General features: G+C 35.3%; 1 protein-coding gene across 1 annotated transcript; it reads right to left on the reverse strand.

The window, feature by feature from the left end:
* Positions 1–3620: 3620 nt before the first annotated feature.
* Positions 3621–8980, reverse strand: LOC132618809 (sugar carrier protein C-like). The gene is made up of 4 exons (XM_060333816.1): positions 8740–8980; positions 7691–8013; positions 5123–5746; positions 3621–4375 (listed from the first exon to the last, which is right to left on the reverse strand). Exons 1-4 carry the CDS (start codon positions 8879–8881, stop codon positions 3887–3889), a joined length of 1578 nt encoding a protein of 525 aa, XP_060189799.1. The 5' UTR covers positions 8882–8980; the 3' UTR covers positions 3621–3886.
* Between the last annotated feature and the right edge of the window lie 14199 nt (positions 8981–23179).

Consider the following 23179-nt stretch of genomic DNA (forward strand, 5'->3'; position numbering starts at 1 on the left):
AACAATGTCAAGCATGCTCCAGATGTTCGCCTGAATTTGATTTCTGTAGGAAAGCTTAATATTGAGGGTTATGATCAAACCGTTGGTGGTGGCTAGTGGATGCTTCTTAGAGGTTCAATGACTGTGGCTCGAGGTAACAAGATATCTGACTTGTACTTATTTCAGGGCTCCATTTGTGGTGACTCAGTAAATTTGGTAGAGAATGATACTTCATCAGAGTTATGGCATAGAAGGCTGAGTCATATGAGCGAGAAGAGGATTGATAACTTGGCTAAGAAGAATTTGCTTTTTGGAGTGAAACAAGTAAAGTTAAAGATATGTGTTTATTGCTTAGCCGGGAAATAGAAAAGAGTTTCCTTTCAGAGTCATTCGCCTTCAAGAAAGCTTGATTTGCTGGGAGTTGGTACATTCTGATTTGTGTGGTTCTTTTAAAGTAAGCTCTCGTGGTGGCGCACTTTACTTTGTGACTTTTATTAATGATCATTCTCACAAACTCTGGGTATTTCCTTTGAAGTCCAAGGATTAAGTACTTGATGTGTTCAAGACTTTTCAGGCTTTGGTTGAGAGACAGATAGGGAAGAAACTAAAATGCATCCGCTCAAACAATGGTGGTGAATACATTGGTCCTTTTGATAATAATTGTAGACAGCAGGACATTTGGCATCAGAAAACTCCTCCAAAGACTCCTCAGTTAAATGGTTTAGCAGAGAGGATGAACAAAATTCTAGTTGAGAGGGTCAAATGTTTGCTTTCAGATGCTAAGTTGTCGGATTCATTTTGGGCAGAAGCACTTAATACTGCGGCTTATGTTATCAATATATCTCCTACTGTTGCTTTGGATGGTGATGTCCCTGACAAAGATTGGTTTGGTAAGGATGTCTCTTATGCTCATCTGATAGTCTTCGGGTGCAAGGCCTTTGTGCATGTTCCTAAGGATGAGAGGTCAAAGCTGGAAGTTAAGACTAGGCAGTGTATCTTCATTGGTTATGGTCAAGACGAATTTGGCTATCGTTTATATGATCCAGTTGAGAAGAAACTTGTTAGAAGCCGTGATGTTGTGTTCTTTGAAGACCAGACAATTGAAGATTTTGACAAAGCTGAGAAGATTGATTCTCAGAGTAGTGAGAGCTTAATTGATGTTGATCCAGTTCCTGTGCCTATAGCACCTGAAGAAAATCTTCAAAATGATGAAGCTCAAGTTGATAATGAAGATAATGATCATGTTCAGAATGACCAGCATGATGTTGTTGATGCTCCAGTGGAAGATGATGTGGTTGGCCAGCAACCAGTTGCTATTGAAGCTCCAGAGAGTTCTCTCAGAAGTTCTATTGGAGAGAAAGTACCTCCATCTCGTTATTCTCCCAATGAGTTTGTACTTTTGACTGACGGGGGAGAACCTGAAAGTTTTGATGAAGCCATAGATAGTGAAGAAAAAGAAAGGTGGTTTGATGTTATGCAAGATGAGATTAAATCATTGCATGATAATCATACATTTGATCTGGTTAAGCTTCCTAGAGACAGAAAAGGTTTCAAAAACAGGTGGGTTTTCAGGGTGAAACATGAAGATGGTAACCAGTTCCCCGGTACAAGGCTAGATTGGTTGTCAAGGGCTTTAATCGGAAGAAGGGAGTTGATTTTGATGAAATATTTTCTCCAGTTGTGAAGATGTCATCCATTCAGGTTGTTCTGGGCTTGGCTGCAAGTCTAGATTTAGAGTGTTGCTTGATCGCCGGGATGGCGGTTTCCTCCACATAGTCGGGAGGGGGAGAATTGTTGAGTTTTTGGATTTTTCCCTTCTTATGTTGAATTGGATTAATAAAACTCAATTCAATTTGGATCAAACCACTTTTGCCCCAAAATCTTTTATATATAGGATCAACTTAGGTCTTATTTTTATAACACAAGAGTGAATTCATAGCAGCCATATAGAGAGAAAAATTGAGAGAAAAGAGTTGATTTTCGGACCAGTGAAAATCAGCCACAACAGTCCACTTAAAATTGCGTTTCCCGATTCGTTAACTGTTGGATCGTGCTGAAATTTGAACTTGGGGTTCTCAACATCTGGTTCTTCTAGTTCAACCGTGGAGATCGTATTTTGTGGTATGTAGCTCCATTTTTCGAGTACGAATAGTAGCTCAGTTTTTGGGGTGATTTCTCTCCTTTCTTCAGTAGTTTTGGTGCTATCATTTATGTATTGTTGCTCCGTGTTTGGTTTTGATGTTGTAGCCATTTGGAGAACATTGTTTTAACTCTTGTTGATTTTAGTGGAGCTTTTATGGGCCGGAGGTCCCGTAGATGTTTTCTCTTCACCTTGAAAGGATTTTACCACATAAATTTGGTGTCTCTTGCATTGATTTATTTTTGCTTGCTTTGCTATTTTGTTTTTGGTATAGTTGCCGTCCAGATTTCCATTTGTGCTAGTGTTTATTGTCTTCTCTTGGTTCAAATAGTATGGGAAGTTTTGACTTGAGTATTCCTTCCGCTGTTATCTCGGCGTGTAATTTGGTTGTTGCTTGTTTCTTCCCAACACTTCGGAGATCTGATGGAATTCAGTTCGTTAGTGTTGGTATGATCTCTCAAAATACTACAGCTTCTATAAAAGCAGAACTAATGTGTAGTTATTTTCTGAGTAACTGCTATTAACGCCCTCTCATTTGCCAAATTCTTATTTGATTCACCAATCATATATCTAAGAAAGCATATTTTGCTAAAATATGGAGCCCTGCAAAATTCTTTAGTTTTTCCAAGCAGCATTCAGATGGGATCTCTTGAAAGTTTCAATATTTGTTGTTTGAAATTACAATTTTTTCCAGAAATTGAGGGGAATTTATGGATTCTTTATCCGACCTCCATTTAGCACACGCTATAATACAGGAACTGACCTCATCAGTTACTCGTCATGATTCAATAGGTTAGGTCCACTTAATTTTTTCTTTTGTTGATTATTAACCTTTCGAATGGATTTGGTATGAACCGTTATTATTCCATTCCAAATCCTAACGTTAAATGCCATGCTGCTATCAATTTGAAGTTAATTGCTCGATAGAAACGGTTTGTGGAAATTGAAAAAAAAAAAAAATAGATCTTAGTGGTTGCAATCTGCTTGACGAGGATATTTATGATCTATTGATCTTAGGTTGTTGCCTTACTTTATCTGGACTAAATTTGAGCAGAGACAAGTTTGTTTATTTGGCGGACATCCATCTTCTTTCTCAACTTCGATATCTTAACATAACATACTGTGGAAAAGCCTAGGATTCTTCGCAGTCTTCCTCGAAGTCTTTTGAATTGTATTCAGATGATTTTCTAGACGAAGATTGTACCCTTTTTCTGCTAAGTTGCAAAGAGTTGCATTTGATCTCATTTACAAATTCTTAGTTATGACCAACTTTACTCATACAAGGACTGTGATAGCTCACTGATGGTTGGTATTTTAGTTATGAACAATTTTTAAAAAGTTTTTAGTCCTTTCTTAATTTTTTGTCCAGTCAAATATCACATAAATTAAGACGAAGAGAGTATTATTATCACTTCCCTCAAAATAATTGAATAACAAGAATCTCAAACTATTGCCATATCCTACTGTCCAAATCAAATCTTTTTTGGAGAACATGGATGAGTTCTGAAATAATAAGAGATTCTTCTAACATATTTAACACTGCCAAATGCACAAATAAATTCATCCAAAAATACAGGTCAATTCCACCAATGAGTTCTTAAAAATCCTTTGAAATTGAACCTCATAAATATGTATTTTCCTATGCAAAATAGAGAACGAAAACACTGCAATCTAACAGCATCATCCCAAATAACAAAACATTATATAAAACCCCTTTCATCTCCTTTTTTTCTTTTCCAAATTAATACTAACATAAAAATCTTTATATCATACTAATTTGCAACCATTGTCCCCCTTTGCCATTTCAATAGATGAATTCCCTTTGCTAGGATAATCAACTTCAGTCATAAACCTAGCCCAAAACCAATGCTCTTTCCACACAATAACCATCTCTTCAATGGGCACATTCTTCGTCTCGGGCAAGAAGAAGTAGATGAACACAGTCATCACACACACGAAGAACGCGAAGAAGAGGAACAAACCAAACTTCAAGTGGCACAGGAGCGTCAAGAACACTTGCGCGACGATGAATGTGAAGATCATGTTTACCGATACGTTGATACTTTGTGCTGCAGAGCGAATTTCGAGTGGGAAAATTTCACTAGGGACTAACCATGCCAGAGGACCCCATGACCAAGCAAATGCAGCTACATAAGCACAGATGAACATTACTACTACTATAGCATACCACTTTGGCAAGTCCCCTCCATTACCATCAGCTCCAAACTTCAATCCAATGCAAATTGCCACGGCAATCTACACACGAAACAAAGTTCATGTTAGTAATAAAACCTGTTTTTTTTTCTTGAATTATGAAAATAGAAGACGGGGAGATTAGGGGCAACGACAAGAGTTGTTATCATGTGACCAAAAAATCACGGGAAAATTGGTTGCCTCTTGGCTGCCTTCTTTTCATGAATATATACAAGAAAATGGAATTAACTTACTTAGCAGATGAGCATTTGAAAGATTTGAAAGCAAAACAAATCATGATAGTAAAAAACATATTGTACTTTTTCTTGAACTATAAAACTATATGAAGGAGATTATATGCGCAACAATAAGAGCTGCCGCCATGTGGCCAGAGGGCCACGAGTTCAAGTCGTGGAAACAGACTCTTCGCTTCCCTTTTTTCATTAAAATATACAAGAAAATGGAATTGCTTGGCCTCTTGACTGCCCTTTTTTCATGAAAATGGAATTAACTTACTTGGTAGATGAGCATTTGAAAGCCAAACAAAATTCATGTTAGTAAACAAAGTCGTATGTTTTCTTGAATGTGAAAATATATGTAAGGGATCCTAGACATTAAGGTAAGAGTTTCCGTCATGTGACTATAAGGTCACGGGTTCAAACCGTGAAAACAACCTCTTGCAAATGCAATGCCTCGAACAATAACCAAATGTGGTCCGGCCCTTTTATGGACACCGTGCACAGCAGGAGCCTAGTGCATCGGACTTTTTTTTTCCTTATGAAAATATGCAAGAAAAAGGGATATACTTACTTGACAAAGAAGCATCTGAAGCCCACCTTCAAGGAACAAGAATCTTCTTCCCAACTTATCAACATAGTAAATAGAAACCACAGTAGCAACAACGTTGACTACACCAGTAATAACAGCAGACATCAATGAAGCATCACCAGCAAAACCAATAGTCTTGAACAGCACAGGGGCATAAAACATGATCACATTAATCCCAGTAAGTTGCTGGAAAAATGGAATAGCAATAGCCATAGTCAAATGTGGCCTATACTTCCTTTGCAATAAATTTCTCCAAGGGTGCTCGATTTTCCTTGAGGCTTCACTAGCCATGACTAAATCATTAAATTCTTCGTCTACATCATCGACGCCCCTGATTCTCCTGAGCTTCGTTTTAGCTTCCTCGTTGTTGCCACGTTCGATCATAGAATTGGGAGTCTCAGGGAGGAGGAGGGAACCAACGGAGATGATCAATGCGGGGACCATAGCGCCACCTAGACTCAAACGCCATCCCCAAGGGATTTTTGCGAAGAAATAGTTCAACACATTGGCTACAAGAATTCCAATTGTGATGGAAAATTGAAAGCCAATGTTGAGTGCTCCTCTGTACTTGTATGGAGCCATTTCAGATAAGTACAAGGGAACAGACTGCATAACAAATTTACCAAGAACATGTTAATCATACAAATGGTTTACAAAAAATGAATCAATTCTAACTGAAATTCAAAGGGGAAAAACACCAAAGAAAATGAAATTTGTGTTTAACATATTATTGTCACTTATGTTGCTCGGACTCTTCAAAAATGCCAACAGGTGCGTGTAGAATCTTCCAAAAGTAGTGTAGGTATGAAGATTCCGACACGGGAATGACATTTGAAAAAGTTCGAGCAACATAGATTGTCACGATTAATGAGACAAAAAAGGGTAAAAAGAAACACATTCGAAATGAACTTCAAAGGGGAAAAACACCAAAAAAAAATGAACAAATTAAAAGGGGAATTTTATGTTACTTTCAAGAGGATCACATATTATTGTCAAGACTAATGAGACAAAAAAAGGGTACATTATTCTTGATTATACATTAATTTCTATGATTTGGTCCTCTTAAACCAATTAAGAACTTGCAACCATTACAAGGGAGTTTTATTTATCTCATTACAAATTACAGATTACTACTACACTTTAAACAAAATAGTGAGTGTTACAACTTGCTGAACTATTGCATGTCTGATTTACATACCAAATAAAATACAGGAGTAAATGTTGTAATTGCCAAAAAATTCAGGTAGTGGAAATGCACCATATATCTTCTTTAGGAAAAAGTCATAAGTAATCGTTTTCAAGTAGGGTAAAACTGCAAACTTGTAAAAGTTGTAGGGTTATCATACTGCTCTTCTGAGCAGAGAAATGACGATACAAAAATAGATTAAAAAATAACATTAAATTAATTTGTTTTATACTTTTATAGATAATTTGTTTTATTATGACCTTACTTTTTCTGAGCTGCTCATTAGTACTACTGAAAATTCAGACCTGAACTTGTACTATAAAGTGTTAGTCTGTTGACCAGCAATTTGTATATTTTGAACTTCAAAACTACAGAGTTTCTTTTATTTACATTTGTAAAAGCAGCTTATTCCATGGCAAGAGGAAAACACACATAAAACAACCTTGAAACTGGAAAAAAAAAAAATACTACTAAAAAAATGGAAAACCACCACATTTAATACATCAATAAAATAACATGGACTGCAACAAAAAAAATTGTACAACCAGAAAGTAAATTCTCCATGTTTTTCATCTTATGTCACCTCTCTTATTCTATAAAAATGTGATAATATGTTTAAAACCATAAGTTGTACTCCCTCCTTACATTTTTTACTATTCAAAGAGTTAAACATTTTGTTAATAACAATTTTTAAGTTTTTCAGACTTCTTAAAAATATTTTAGCGATGTCGAGCTTTTTCATATAATTTGTAGTATGTAAATTTTATTTTGAAAAATATGAAGAATCTATACCCGATTTCACATTGAAATAAAGTATTTTGATTTTGGTACACCGAATCCCTTCACATAAATTGAGATAGTGGGAGTGACAGTAATTTCTAAGGGCCCGTTTGGCCATGGATAATTTTCACTTTTTTCCGAAATTCTAGTCGGGAATCATGTTTGGACATAGAATTGTTATAATTTTCTGAATTCTAAAATTCTAAAAAACTCCTAATCCTTGTCTTCACATTCTTCACTCCAAATCATTCACAAAAAAATCAACATTCTTTCAATTGTATTCGTGTCCAAACAACTCCAATTTTCAAATACGATTTTTCAAATTTTTTCCAAATTTAAAATTTTTATGTCCAACAACACCACCATACCCGGTGTAATCCCACAAGTGGGGTTTGCGGATGACAGAGAGTACTCAGACTTTACCCCTATCTTGGTAGATAGAGAGGATGAAGAGGTTGTTTTTGATAGAACTCGGCTCAAATAAAGCAGAAATACAGCAACTATGAAAACATTCGCACATTTTTTTTTATGTTCAAACGTCGCTAAAAATTGTAAAGGTAAAGATGGGAAAAAAGAAATTTGACCTGATTGGCGAATCCAATACCAAAACCAAGCAAAATTCTTCCAACAATGAGCATAGCAACATCCTTAGCAAATCCATTAATCAAAGCCCCAACACAAAACAGGATACCCCCAAACAACATTGAAAGCCTCCTTCCTAGTTTTCTTGTAATAGTAGATGCAACAAGTGAGGAACAAAGTGCAGCAAGATACAATGATGATGTAAACATTGTAAGTGTTTGGCTGTCAAATTTGCAGTACTGGTTTGTTGATTTGTCTGCTTTTTCCTTGTTATAAACAGATGGGAAAAATTTACGCAAGAAATGCTCCATTGATGTCACTCCACCTGTTCCAAAAACATATACACAGACAAACATCATCAGAAAAATCAAGAACCATGTTCATCTTTTTGTTTTAACACAACAAAAGTTATATATGTTGCTCGGATCCTCCAATTATGTCTATCACATGTCTGTCGACTACTTCAGAAGTAATTTTTAGAGGATCTGACACACATGATATGCCCTTTTTGGAGGATCCAAACAACGTAGACAATGCTTCATACACAGAAAAGCAATTTTAAGTCAGCTTCTGTGAGTTCAACTGAACTCGTAGCGAATGTAGCCTATAATTAACATGTTCAACTGAATTTGAGTTTTTCCAGACGCAACATAGATATATTGTGCAATAAATCACTATTAACTTCAAAAAATACAATTTTTTTAATTCACAATTTCAAAAGTATAAGGAGTTCAAATGACAAGAATTTAAAGGTTTAGTCCATCATGTTCTTATTTTGGATCCATCTTTCGAATTCAAAATATAAAGAACTAAACACGTGAAAACGTTCAAAGAATTTGACATCTATTTTATATTCATAAAAAAATGTTTTAATCTCATATACGCAGTGTCATTTTTCAACTAAGTGGATTAAAATGAACCCCTTAAACCCCCCCCCCCCCCCCCCCCCCCAACATATCAACTAGCCTGAACTATGTATTATATAGTCCACTGACTCTAGATCTTGAATTTACGTATGCGCGTACAAATACATATACACACGAAAACGTACCTGAAATTCCAATATCATAACCAAAAATCAGGCCACCCATACCAGCAACAATGCAAGTAACAAGAACATAAACAGTTAGATTTCCAGGATATTCTTTCCCATTATTTGGACCAGAGCTAATTCCACCACCACCACCAGCCATATTAACAAATAAAAACTATAGAAGTAAGAATTATTTTTTAGAGAGATATGAGAAATGAAGGAAAAAAGAGAGTATAGTATGAATAGAGAGTATATGAAGAGACAATAGAGGAGTGAGTATATATAGAAAAAAATGAGATATATTCAGACTATAAACTTAGCTGTCAAAAATTATGTACAAAATCTTAATTACTGAAACGGTAAACCAACTGCCAAAAAGGTAATGATGGACTTTGAAAAAATATATATTGACTTACTATAGTAAATATATAAGTATCAATAAATATGAAATTTATATAGGAAACTACATATGGAAGAAGATAAACTTTATTCACTTCACAAAATAGTTATGCTAATGCTAATGTTTTTTCTATATTATACTTCTAGTTAAAGATTGAAGTTAAATTTTGTACTTTTTTCTTCTCATTATTTTCATTGTATTATGTTTCTCAAAGAATTGCAAGATTACTTACTACTCCTAATTGAAATGTCAAATAGATTTTTTCCTGCAATTTCTTAATTTTTTTTTTTTACTAAGATATTTAAGAATTTTTTTAACTTATAAGTTTCTTATGTAAGTAAGTTTTACAAAATAAGAAATCAACGTGTGATTCACGTATAAATCAAGATGTTCGACTGTCTTGTCATCATATATATCATAATGTAAAGTATTTTTTGCACTATAACAATAATTACCTTATTTTTAAGTAACTCATTTACATTTTATTTAAGAATACTATATGTGATTAAATTTTTAAGTAACTTAATTATGTAAATATTAAGTTATTACCGTTATCCATATAAAAATTAACTTTATCCATATAAAAATTAGTGTACTAATTAATTCTCATTGGGTTTTGTAGTGGGATAAGACGTAAGTCAAACGAAGGATTCACACCGTGGCATGTAAACTCAGCGTTTAGTCATCATAATTTTATCCTTATCCTTTTTATTTAATATTTTGGGAAGTGAAATGGCACCTACGTGCCAATAAATTTCCACCTCAACATTGAGGGGTCGTTTGGTAGCTGATTAGGAGCAACCTATTATGAGGCGGTCGTTTGGTAGTTGATTAGGAGCAACCTAATTTATTCATGTATTAAAATCCTTTATAAGTAATATTGTGTTTGGTGCGTAGCTGGTTAAGAAATAAGTTATTGACTTATAAAGTCAATATGGTGTTTGGTTTGTAATTTAGAAATTCACATAACTAATACATGTATAAGTTATGAATTGATTAAATGACTCTCTCCAAAATAACACAGATCGCCTCTGTGTTATTTCAGAACCGCCCATGTATACAGAGGGTGATATACCTTTATTCATTTTGTAAAGACCCCTTTTAACTAATTTAGTCGTATTTTTGTATTATTTTATGCAGGGCAAAAGGTGGATTTGATTAATACATGAATAACTAAATCTCGCATAACTAATACCTGCATAAAATAATACATAGATTCCATCATTACCAATCCATGTATTACTAACACCTGCATAACTCTAACCAGCTACCAAACGACCCCTCATAGTTTTGCCGTTTCTTTTTCATTATCTTTTCCTTCCAAACGATTTTTGATCCCTTCGCTTTCATCATATCTGGTGTTCAGTACTCGTAACGTTATACTACACATTTGAATTTGTGTCACGCAAGACTCGTAGGGGAAGCGTCCTATGAGAAGTTTCTTTATTTTTAGAGCTTGAATTCATGATTTCTTATTAAGAATAAAGTAAATCTCATGATTCATCCCACAATATCCCTTATGGTTTGTTTGGATGGTTGTTGCATGTATTTCATTACAATTAAAGGGATGAATTTCGTGTTAAATAATAACTTAAACAAACTTTAGACAAAATACAGCAATTAGGATTTGAGGGAGTCAAACGTTGTCATTTTCCACTGTTATTCTTGATTTTAACTCTAATGAGCAAAAAATGAATATGTTTACATTCGCAGTGGGGATATACAGTATTTTCTTTTTCCTAAATAAGTTTGACTTGATTTATCTACTCTAAAAGTATTAGAATGACATTTCATTGTGTGTTGTTGCTTGACGAAACGAACTCAGCATGGAAAATACAGTCCAATCTTTGGAGGAAATGAAAGTTTTTATGGTTTCTATATATGGTTTCAAATTAGTGTCGGGTATTAGTAGTGGGACCCCGATTAATTCGGATTTGCTCCGCTTAAGCCCCGTTAAAAGAAAAAGTGTTATTTATGAGGATTTTTCTCTATTCTCATTTCTCGAAATCGAGACTTATAACTAAGGATGGAGAAATCGTATTCATCCCAACACAACTCTTGATAGTGGGAGAGATAATTTGAAAAAGGAGGAATAACCCCTTTTTTGGGGAAGTACTAATAACTATTCTCTCCGTCCCGTTTTAACGATTGTTTTAGCTCTTTTCACGATTATTAACAAAATAATAAATATAATATTGAGTTTAATCTAAGTAACCCCAATTTAACAAAAGTAGATTGATTTCTTTCTCGAAAATACTGTGCATGCGATTAAGGGTATAATTAATAACAATTGTCAACTTTCGCCTTAAATTCTCAAAGTGACAACTATGTGAGATTTTTTTTTTTGAACTAAAGCGACAGTTTAAATGGGACAGACGGAGAACTTTGTTGAGCAATTCATGATGGCTACAAAAGAAACATATTTAGTTCTTCAATCCGATAATTATATCATGGACGGTTGTGTCATGAGCTGTTCTTGACTTCTATTTGGAGCTATTATTTTGGTCAATCACTCGAATTTTCTTCTTCTATATGGAGGATGTTTGTTTATCCTTTTCTGTACCATTATTATTCATTTACTTGTATCGAGATTAACATGAATTGATGATTAGAGCAAAGCATGAGTGTTAATTAGAAAGGATTAAGTTTAAACTATAATTAAAAGTTGAGGGGTAAATTTAGATGATTTTCTTGAATACTAATTTCACGCTAGAGCGCAGTTATTGATACAGCCAAATAGAATTTGCTAAGCACAGGGATGTGAATGAATTAAAAGTATAACATATGACAATTGAACAATTTCAAATAGCACAACAACAAAATTTGAGCCTTTTAAAACCCAAAAAGAAGGGTAACGTTCTGTTTAACTTGAAGTGAAATAAGATAAATCCAACATTGCAAAATTAAGGGCTGAAATTAAATAAATTAAAAAAGAAAAACTACAACACACAGGTTGAAACTATTTCGAACAGTGAATGGATTATCTCAGAAAATTTCTCATAGTGCAATTTTCCCACCATTTGTTTTTTCAATTCAATCACAGATAAAGTACGTAACTCATAAATGAAAAAAAAAAAAAAAAAAAAAAACTTGTAACTCATTTAATGCTAATAATATTACCACCGTCCACCAGCAAGATATCATAATGATCAACCGTCATATTATCCGATTAGCCATTGAGTTATTCTGTACCTTAAATAGATACTTAAGGGAAAAAATTCAATTACTAAAATTAAACACTTTAAAATTCAGTCAAGCGTTCAAAATGTATAAAATAGAATAACAAAATAAATTATGAGGCCATAATCATAAAAAACGAACGCCAAACGATGGAAACACAGCCTTATGCATAATTTTTTATTGTTTAATATTACACATAAATGTACCTTTTTCATTTATGGTAATACTTACTTCTACAATTAGATGAATCAAAACCTAGTTGTTTTGCGAGACGCCTATCTTTTTTTTATGGGATAAGGCACTATTATTCCCCTGAACTATACCCGAAGTTGCTACGACACACTTTACCTTTCCCTGTGTTCTATTACCCACCTAAACTTATTTAAAACGAAATAATTACCCTCCTAAACGCTGATGCCCACCCTTGGGAGAGTGACATACACTCTCCTTGCCACATGTGTATTTATTTGTTTTCTTCTTTATTTTTAATTTTTTCATCTTATGTGTCAATTTTTTTTTTAAATGAGTTTTATTTTTAAAAAAATGATTTTTAAAACCCGTTTTTAAAAAGACAAAATTGAAAATTTGATTTTTTTAAAAACCAGTTTAAAAAAAAAAAAACTGAAAACGTGGATTAAAAAGAAATTTAAAACTGAATTTTCTTTAAAAAAAAAAGGTTTTTAAAACCCGTTTGATTTAAAAAAATAAAAAACTGAAAACACGGATTTTTTTTAAAATTTAAAAACTGAATTTTGTTTAAAAAGATGATTTTTAAAACCCGTTTTTTTAAAAATATTTAAAAAATCTGAAAATTTGATTTTTGTAACCCCCCCCCCCCCACCCCGCCCCTTTAAAAAAAAAAAACTGAAAACATGAATTTTATTGAAATATGGAAATCTTGATTTTTTTTTTAAAATGTCTTAAAAAATCTTGATTTTCATGATTTCATTTTCTTAGGACACTTTAATTTTTCAAATAAATTCTAAACAAAGTGTTTTCTTGTCAAAATGTGAAAAAACTGTTTTTTTATAAAATTTTGGAAAAATTAATCATTTTTTAAAAATATGGTAAACCCTTCTTTTTAAACTAAATTTGGAAAACTAGATTTATTTTCATATATAGAAAAAAAAATCAGTTTTCCATATTAAAAAAATGTCCAAATTTTTTAATAAGAAGACTCAGTTTTCCAGATTTATTTTCTAAAAAACCAGATTTTTCATATTTTTTAAAAAATAATTCAGTTTTTCATATTTTAAGAAAATACAGATTTTTAAGAAAAAAAATAATTAAGTTTTCCCCTTTTTTATGTTTCTCACTCTCCCAAAGAGAGTGAAACACACTCTCTTTGCCATGTCAGCGTTTAGGGGGTAATAAGACCCAGGGAAAGGTAAGGTATGTCGTAGCAACTTCGGGTATAGTTCCGGGGGGGAGGGGGGGGGTAATAGTGCCTTATCTCTTTTTTTATTAAAGAAATAGATCCGGTCCCAATAAAGACAAAAATAAAAAAAAGGATACATTTAGGGTGTGTTTGGTATGATGGAAAATGTTTTCCTAGAAAATGATTTCTTGAAAAATAAGTGATTTTCCTACTTATTTCTTGTGTTTGGTTGGATGCGGAAAACATTTTCTTGTTTTTTATTTGACGGAAATACCAATCCAAACCCCGAACCCCACCTCCAACCCCCAACTCACTACCTCTCACCTCCTAATCCCCTCCCCACCCCAAACCCCCATTCCAGCCTTCCCTACTACCTCCACCCTGCATTTTGAAAAAGATGCTACTTTCACTTGCAAATATGTGCATACCTTTGCAAGTGGCCTTTTTCTAAGACAAACCATAAAAATGACAACTTTGCACTTTGAAAGACAACCCAAAAAAGTGACAGTGTTTGTAAACTAGCCATTTTTTAAAAGTGACACAAATTTGGCTAGTTTTGTAAATTGATCATTTTTTGAAAAGTGACATAAAAATGGATATTTTTGCAAAAATGTATTTCTTGAAAATCAACCGAAAATGCAAATTTTTCAAAAATAGCAACTTTGTCATTTTTTTAAAAATGGCCACTTTGACTTTTAAAAAATGGCTACTTTACAAAAGTGGCCACTATCTTATAAAGGTGCAAAAATGGTTATTTTAATATTTTCACAAAGAGACTATTTTAAAAAATGGTTACTTTTGCAAAGTAGTTAATTTTTTAAAGTAACTACTTTCACAAAATGACCATTTATGAAAATTGGCTACTTTAAAAAAGTGGCTATTTTTAAAAAGTATCTACTTTCACAATGTGAATATTTTCTAAAAGCGACTACTTTTGTAAAATGACTATTTTTGAAAAGTAGCTACTTTTCACAAGTAATATTTAAAAAAAGTGGCTACTTTTGTAAATTGATTACTTTTGTAAAGTTGCTATTTTTTAAAGTTACTACTTTCACAAAGTGCTTAGTTTTGCAATGTTAAAGATAGGGGGTGGTAGGCAAGTGAGGGGTTGGAGGTAGGTGGTGATAGGGGTAGGGGCGGGGTAGGTGGTTATAGGGGTGGGGAGGGAGGTAGTGAGGGTAGGGTAGAAGGGGGTGGTTAAGTGGTGGGGTGGGGGTGTAGGGGTGGTTAGGTGGTGGGGGCTGGGGGTAGTTTGGGTGGTGTATGGGATGGGAGTGGGGGTTCGGCAGTGGTGGGGTATGGGAAGGTCGAGGGATAAGGGTTAATGGTATTGGGTGGGTGGGAGGAAACAATTAACTTGCAATGTTATTTGTGAAACTTGTTTTCCCGACTTCCATTAAGGAAGTTATTTTCCTCATTTTCAAGGAACTTGTTTTCCTAGAGAAAATATTTTTCAAGACATTTTGATCAACCAAACATGAAAAAATTGAAAAATACTTTCCAAAAAATGTTTTCCTCCATACCAAAGACACTCTTAGAAGAGCAACAAAAGTTGTCCCCTTTTTAGTTCAGATTTACTGCTAAATTTTAGATCAATAAATTCGAGAAATTTGTAAATAAGTAGTTGTTTTGGGATCACTAATTAAGTTTTAGCTCGCATTCCAAAATTATTCAATCTTTAGCCATATTTTAATTTAAAAATAAAATTTCGACAAAAATATCCTAGTTAAAACATGAAAAAACTTCAAAAAAGAATTTGTTGGAGTTTGAGCATGTACAGTTTAAAATTCATAAATTGTTTTCGGAGTTTGGAGTAATAAAACTTCGAACTTTAATTTAGTGACCCATTGAGTCTGAAACTCCAACAAATTTTTATTAAATTATTTCATGTTTTAGTTAGAATTCTTTTATCCAAGTGTTATTTTCGTCTCACAAGGAGTTTATTTTTCAATTACATTTCAAATAGCGATTAAATAAATTGTTCAACTGATTCGAGCAAATTTTTATAAAATTCAAACCAGGTTTTACTGGGCTTGACCTTGACTTTGACATAGAGATCATTAGGTTTGAATAGGGCCCATGTTTGAAGGCCCCACATAAAATCTTAGTAAGCTGCAGATTTTTGTGGCCTTTGGATATTGTAGGTCCAACTGTTATCTTTTACTCCTCCTAGCCCCTAGGTGTGAATTTGATACTCATACTAATTTACACATTATTCTTTTTTTTTTCCGGCCCCTCCCGTTTGCTTCCCCACTTTGCTCCTTTGATGACTTGAACCGGCAACCTTGAGGTTGGAGGTGGAAGGTACTTACTGCTTGAGCGAATAACATTCATCTAATCTTTTCACTCGATATTCGCATCCTATCTCACGTACCCTTTTTCCTTATTTTCTTTACACTTGTTGTTCGGTATTCATTTTTTACCCAATTAATAGGAATTCACGTCGAAAAGTTTCACTTTAAGGCTCTTATATGTGTGTTTTCTTTCAGGAATTTTTTGAAAAGTATGTGTCGTTATATTAGATCCATCATCGTTACCACACAAGAGTAATAGATGCAATTTTACTCACCACACTTTTAATAGTCAATTAGTACATTTTAGGTATTGATCAACGACTACTAAAAATATAGGAATTAGCAACGGGCGAATGCTGTAGTTAAAGAGCAAAATTTATTGCTAATTTTATTTAGTGGTAGTTTATCAAGTAATTTAGCTAGCTACGACTCTACGAGCAATTCAGTAACATAATGGCAACGAAGTTCATATCTAATTTCATTTTCTTTTTACAAGAACCCATTATGGCTCTCTTTATCTTCATACAAAAATAGCTAACAACAACCCAGTGAAATCTCACAACGTGGGGTCTGGGAAGGGTAGAGTGTACACAGACCTTACTCCTACCAAGATAGGACGGCTGTTTCCGAAAGACCGTCGGCTCAATAGAAAGCATAAAAAGAGGTCAGATAAGGCCAAAAAATTCAAAGCGATATGGGAATGAAAATAACGAAAGTGACTAAGCCATGATGAAGCAGTTTGCAAAGGGGCAGTAGCTATCACAGATAAAATAAGATAATCAAAGTACAGAAAATAATAGATAATAGCATAAATCAAAGCACAAGAACTTATATCGCGATAATGCGACTACTAATATGACAGGATAAACGATACAATCTACTAGCTTTCTACCCTAATCTGAGTCCTCCAGACTCTCCTATCTAAGGTCATGTCCTCGGTAAGCTGTAACTGCGCCATGTCCTGTCTAATTACCTCTCCCCAATACTTCTTCGGCCTACCCCTACCTCTTCTGAAACCATTCATGGCCAACCTCTCACACCTCCGCACTGGGGCATCTGTGCCTCTCCTCTTCACATGTCCAAACCATCTCAGTCTTGCTTCTCGCATCTTGTCTTCCACCGAGGCCACTCCCACATTGTCCTGGATAACCTCATTCCTAATCCTGTCACTCCTGGTGTGCCCACACATCCATCTCAATATTCTTATCGCGGCAACTTTCATCTTTTGAACGTGAGAGATCTTAACTGGCCAACACTCCGCCCCATACAACATAGTCGGTCTAACCATCACTTTGTAGAACTTGCCCTTAAGTTGTGGTGGCACCTTCTTATCACATAGCACTCCGGAAGCGAGCCTCCATTTCATCCACCTTGCCCTAATACGATGTGTGACATCATCGTCAATCTCCCCACTGCCTTGTATAATGGACCCAAGATACTTGAAACTACTTTTCTTCTGGATTACCTGGGTACCAAGCCTCACTTCCACGCCACCCTACTGAGGTGCTTCACTGAACTTGCACTCCAAGTACTCTGTCTTGGTCCTACTCAGCTTGAACCCTTTAGACTCCAGAGTCTGTCTCCAACCCTCCAGCTTAACGTTAACTCCGCTACGAGTCTCGTCGATCAGGACTATGTCATCCGCGAAAAGCATACACCATGGCACCTCACCTTGAATTTTCCGCGTCAATTCATCCATCACCAAGGCAAATAAAAACAGACTAAGAGCTGATCCTTGATGCAACCTCATCACAACTGGGAAGTACTCTGAGTCTCCTCCCACTATCCTTACCCTGGTCTTGGCTCCCTCATATATGTCCTTGATCACCCTAATGTACGCCACAGGTACACCTTTAGCCTCCAAGCATCTCCATAGGATCTCCCTTGAAACTTTGTCATAAGCCTTTTCTAGGTCGATGAATACCATGTGTAAGTCCCTGTTCCTCTCCCTATACTGCTCCACCAGTCTCCTTACAAGATGGATGACTTCTGTAGTTCAGCGTCCCGGCATGAATCCGAACTGGTTCTCTGAAATAGATATGCCTCTCCTCACCCTCATCTCCACCACCCCTTCCCACACTTTCATAGTATGTCTTAGCAGCTATCTATAGTTGTTGCAACTCTGGATATCGCCCTTGTTCTTGTATAGAGAGATCATTACACTCGACCTCCATTTTTCGGGCATCATTGTCTTCTTAAAGATGACATTAAACAACCTAGTCAGCCACTCCAAACCTGCCGAGCCCGCAATCTTCCAAAATTCCCCAGGAATCTCGTCAGGTTCGGTTGCTCTTCCCTTGTGCATCCTACGAACAACACCCTTAACCTCATCAACCTTAATACTCCTACAATACCCAAAATCCCGACGCCTCCCTGTAAGTTCTAAATCTCCCAACACAATGTCCCTGTCCCCTTCTTCATTCAAGAGTTTGTGGAAGTATGACTGCCATCTTCGTCTAATGTGAGCCTCCTCTACCAATACTTTGCCATGCTCGTCCTTGATTCACTTCACTTGATCCACATCATGTGCCCTCCTCTCCCTCGCGTTGGCTAGTCTGAATAATTTTTTATCCCCTCATTTTTCCTCTAGTTCAGCATAAAGACGTTCAAAAGCTGTCATTTTTTCCATTGAAACCGCCAACTTTGCCTCCTTTCTCGCCATCTTATAAAGTTCCCTATTCGTCCACTTCTCCACCTCATCCTTGATTTCTATCAACTTTGCATATGCCACCTTCTTTGCTTCCACCTTCCTTTGCACTTCTCCATTCCACCACCAATCCCCTCAATGCCCACCACAACTACCTGTCGAGACCCCCAGCACTTCCCTAGCTACTACCCTAATGCAACTAGCCGTTCTATCCCACATACTGGTCGCATCCCCACTACTATCCCAGGCCCCCACAGCCTGTAATTTCTCTCCCATCTCCAGGGCACTAGTCATGGTCAAACTCCCCCATCTGATCCTAGGCCGATCACCCACGACCCTCTTCTTTCTCGTCATCTTGATCCCTAAATCCATCACCAAGAGCTTATGTCGGGTTGTAAGGTTGTCACTCGGGATGACCTTACCGTCTTTGCACAGACCTTTATCATCCTTCCTAAGGAGTAAAAAGTCTATCTGAGTCTTAGCCACCGAACTACGAAAGGTTACCAAGTGCTCCTCCTTCTTTGGGAAACTCGAATTGGCTATCACCAACCCAAAAGCTCTTGCGAAATCCAAAAGTGCGACTCCTCCTCCATTCCTGTCCCCAAAGACAAAACCTCCATGCACATCATCATAACCCCTCGAAATAGGCCCGATGTGCCCATTGAAATCACCTCCGACGAATAGCTTCTCAGTAGGCGGTATGCCTCCCACTAACTCGTCCAAATCCTCCCAAAAGCGCCTCTTCTCCTCCTCGCCTAAGCCCGCTTGCGGCGCATACGCACTAATAATGTTCAAAGTGAGCCCTTCAACGACCACCTTAATCGACATCATCCTATCAGTGACCCTCCTAACCTTTACCACCTGATCCCTCAATTCACTATCTACTAAAATGCCTACCCCATTCCTATAGTTCAACCTACCAGAGAACCAAAGCTTATACCCGTCTACCTCCTTAGCTTTAGGACCTACCCATTTGGTCTCTTGGACACAAGGTATATTAATCTTCCTCTTCTTACAAAATTAAGATAAAATTAATTAAATCTTTCTCATCTTACCCTTAGTATTAAATGTTCTTGAAAATAATCAATATTGATTAGAATATATTTATTGGAGAGAGATAGGGGTAAGGTAGTAAAATACATCTTTTTATTTATGATTTTTTAAGGGGCGTGCAAAAGGAAAAATAGTCAAGTAATATGAGACAGAGGGAGTAATTTTTTTAACGATTGACCATTCAATTTCTTGGTTGGAAATATGGTTTATTGTCAACGGATATATCGCATATTATTAGTATATCCATACGACATGTAACCTGCCAAAACATGCTGAGTTTAAATAGTTTTTCTTGCAAAACAAGTTTTATCCAAGGAAAAATTCTATCAATTCAAGTTAAAAGATTCTCATGTTCCCGCATTATTTTAAGGTGTGAGTAAGGTATCTTCTTTAGAATTAATAGCACTTGTATAATTTCATTTGTCTTTTGTAGAAAGCTTTACAAGATTGGCAAAGAAAAACAGCTAAAATCCAATGGGTCGGTTGAAATTATATAATTTAGTAGTAATAAAAGTTTTGGATAGAGTTATACGTTTATAAAATGAAGTTAATGACCTTTTACTCCAAAAAGAAGAAAAGTTGGCCATTGATGAGTGGACGGTGGGGTTTATCCATGATTATTAAGGAAAAAATAGACAAGAAAACTCCGTGATATTCTAGCTAGGAGGTGCATTTATATACAAACAAGGTTGTTGAAATTGCAATATTTTCCAAGGATGATAGCTGTGAATCTTCCTAAATATAGTAGTGTACGTCTGGTTAGAAGTATGAGCAAATTAAAACAATAAAAAAAGGCAGACTAATACTGCACAAAACATCCCGCGTTAGCAAGGTCCGAGGAAGGGTCACACCTCAAGGGGTGTGACGGCCTACCCTAACGCAAGCATTAGTTACCCCTTCTATGGCTTAAATAATTAGTATTATTTATACGGTATTTGGCATGTAGTATAAAATCCTCCATATAACTAATACTACAATAGAATTTATGCGGAATTTAATAGTGGAAGCAAACATCATATAACTAGTACAAATATAAATTATATGAGAATCTTAATATTACACCTTATATGCAACTTCCTTTTCTTTTCAATCTACAATTTGACTTGTTTGCAAATTTAATAATCTGCGGCTTCACCCTTCACCAAGCCCCCTCCCCAAACCAAAGTTTCAAGTGACCCATAATTTCCTTATTTGGAGATTAATTGTGTCACTCACATAGACTGAGTATTTATGGCCATTAAAGCCCATAAGCTAGTTTCTTCTTGTATATGTGTATCCAAGCTACTTTGGCGTCATCAAGATAGTAAACCAAGCTCATCGCTATCGCTATCATATCCATACTTGTCTTGCCGAACCATAATAGTTAAATATCAATCGCATGCAACTAGCGTAAAGGAATTCTTAACAATATGTTACTGTCAATTTTAGGTCAAGCCCAGTAGCCCACACGATTTCACCCAACATACCACATTTGACGATCTCCTCAAAATGGAAAGGAAACTAAATGTGGACTTGATAATGATTCCTCAACAATCAAAAGAAACTAGTCCATTTTTCCAATATTGTAAATTTTGTATATATATACATCTAACGGTTGCCATCCTAAAATGCCTATGCATTTATCATACGCGTTTTAAGTGCACTACTAGTTTACGTTTATATGAATCTCCACACATGTTCACATAAAAGAGAAAAGAACTTCATTTGTCCATTTTAATATCATATGCCATGCACGTATTTGGTCTCCTACAAATAGGCAGGAAAAAGGGCCTTACCTATTGTTAGATCATATATGAAAATGTATGGAATCCTTATCATAAAGTGTTAAGGTAACCTACCTAAATGTTCTTATCCACTTAGAATTCCAACGGTAAGACAGTATATTCTTCCGAACTTTAAATGTGTTCACATTATTCTCAAACAAATATGAGTTGATAATCTTTAAGAAAGGGAACAAAGTTTATAAAATGTCATATTTACACTGATGGCATGAGAAATTATTTACACTGGTATTTTATATAACTTAGATATATATTAGAATATGGACTTACGTTAATGGGTTATAGCCTAAAAAAAGATAGATAAAATAAAGGCCTACTATTAAATTATTGTGTGTGCAGATAAACAATACCTATTAACTAGTATTGACTTGTAATGTGTAGTCAACTCTCTTTTTCTAACCATCAGAAAGAACTCAAGTATAGTTTGTCCATGAATACATGGTAACGACTGATAGCTAGAAGTGGCGGAGCCACATGCACACATCCCTTCGCCGAAAAATTACACTGTGTAAAAACGTAAAAAGAACTTTTTTATATATATATAATATGTGTTGAACACCCTTAGTTTCGTCGTATATTTACTATTTTATACTTTGACACCCCTTAGTAAAAATTCTAATTCTGCCACTGTAGCTAGTGGTTTGTGATAGTTGGTCTCATGCTTATCTGAAGATTGCTAGCCTTGCTGATGGAGTTGAATGGTTTTCTTCTTTGACCTCAACTCAAGATTATAATTTTATATCTATATAATTATATCGTAATTTCTGCTACGGTTATCGATTTAATATCTTACATTAAGTCCACGTCACATATATGTGTGGGGAATAACACCATAAAAACAGAAATGTGAATAAAGTTTGGATAAGAAATGGTTTAAAGCTTGTGAAGAGAAGTCCGGTGTAAGTTAACGAAACAAATTGACAGCCAATATATGTGCTTGCCAACCCTAAACATAGTTAATGTTGTTATCCACCAAATGAAAACTATTCCAACTGTAAGTCGGTTATGGATTCAGATTTTGATTTTTAATTGTTATCACATCATTCTTTAAGCTTTTGCATAGGATTTGGATAAGACTGAAGAAATTAAAAGTGGATCAACAGGTTCAAGAAGAAGATCCTTGTACAAGTTGAAAAACGGCATAATACATAGATAGACACATTAACTTGACCGCAACTGGCAACTGTCAACTGGCAACTAAACATTCCAACTTTGAGAATGCACATTTAGACACCTCGATTCGTCTCCACTATATAGTTAAACACTCAAACTTACAAAATGATCATCTAGGTACCTCTAAAATTTATGTGCTACGTCAGGGTCGGGTGTTCACGAGATACAGTGAGGCGAGTTGAGGTATCTAGATGTGCATTCAAAAAGTTGGAGTGTTTACTTGCTAGTTGAGGCCAAGTTAAGGTGTCTATTCTATGTATTATGCCTTGAAAAACTTGTGTACTCATGCACAGTGACGGAAACAAAATTTTCACTAAGGGGTTCAAAATATGAAGAAGTAAACACACGAAAAAGCCAAAGGAGATTCAATATCTACTATATATACATAAAAAATAACTTTAAGCATGTATAAATATAGTAATTTCCGTCGGAGGGGGTTCGGACCCCCTTGGCCCTACCTGTCTCCCCTGCTAATGCACCTTTTCTGAAAAATAAACTGAGCAAGAATTTATTTCTCCTAAATGGGCCAAAACAAACTGTCTGGGCAAATTA

This window comes from Lycium barbarum, chromosome 11 (genome assembly GCF_019175385.1).
Source record: "Lycium barbarum isolate Lr01 chromosome 11, ASM1917538v2, whole genome shotgun sequence".
NCBI lineage: Eukaryota > Viridiplantae > Streptophyta > Magnoliopsida > Solanales > Solanaceae > Lycium > Lycium barbarum.

What these genes read in the sequence shown, in the direction of transcription:
- LOC132618809 (XM_060333816.1), bottom strand. Translation starts at nt 8,881, where the DNA reads ATGGCTGGTGGTGGTGGTGGAATTAGCTCTGGTCCAAATAATGGGAAA. An exon ending in TTATGATATTGGAATTTCAG is followed by an intron (nt 8,014 to 8,739) that starts GTACGTTTTCGT and finishes TTTTTGGAACAG; the next exon opens with GTGGAGTGACATCAATGGAG. An exon ending in GTATTGGATTCGCCAATCAG is followed by an intron (nt 5,747 to 7,690) that starts GTCAAATTTCTT and finishes TTTGTTATGCAG; the next exon opens with TCTGTTCCCTTGTACTTATC.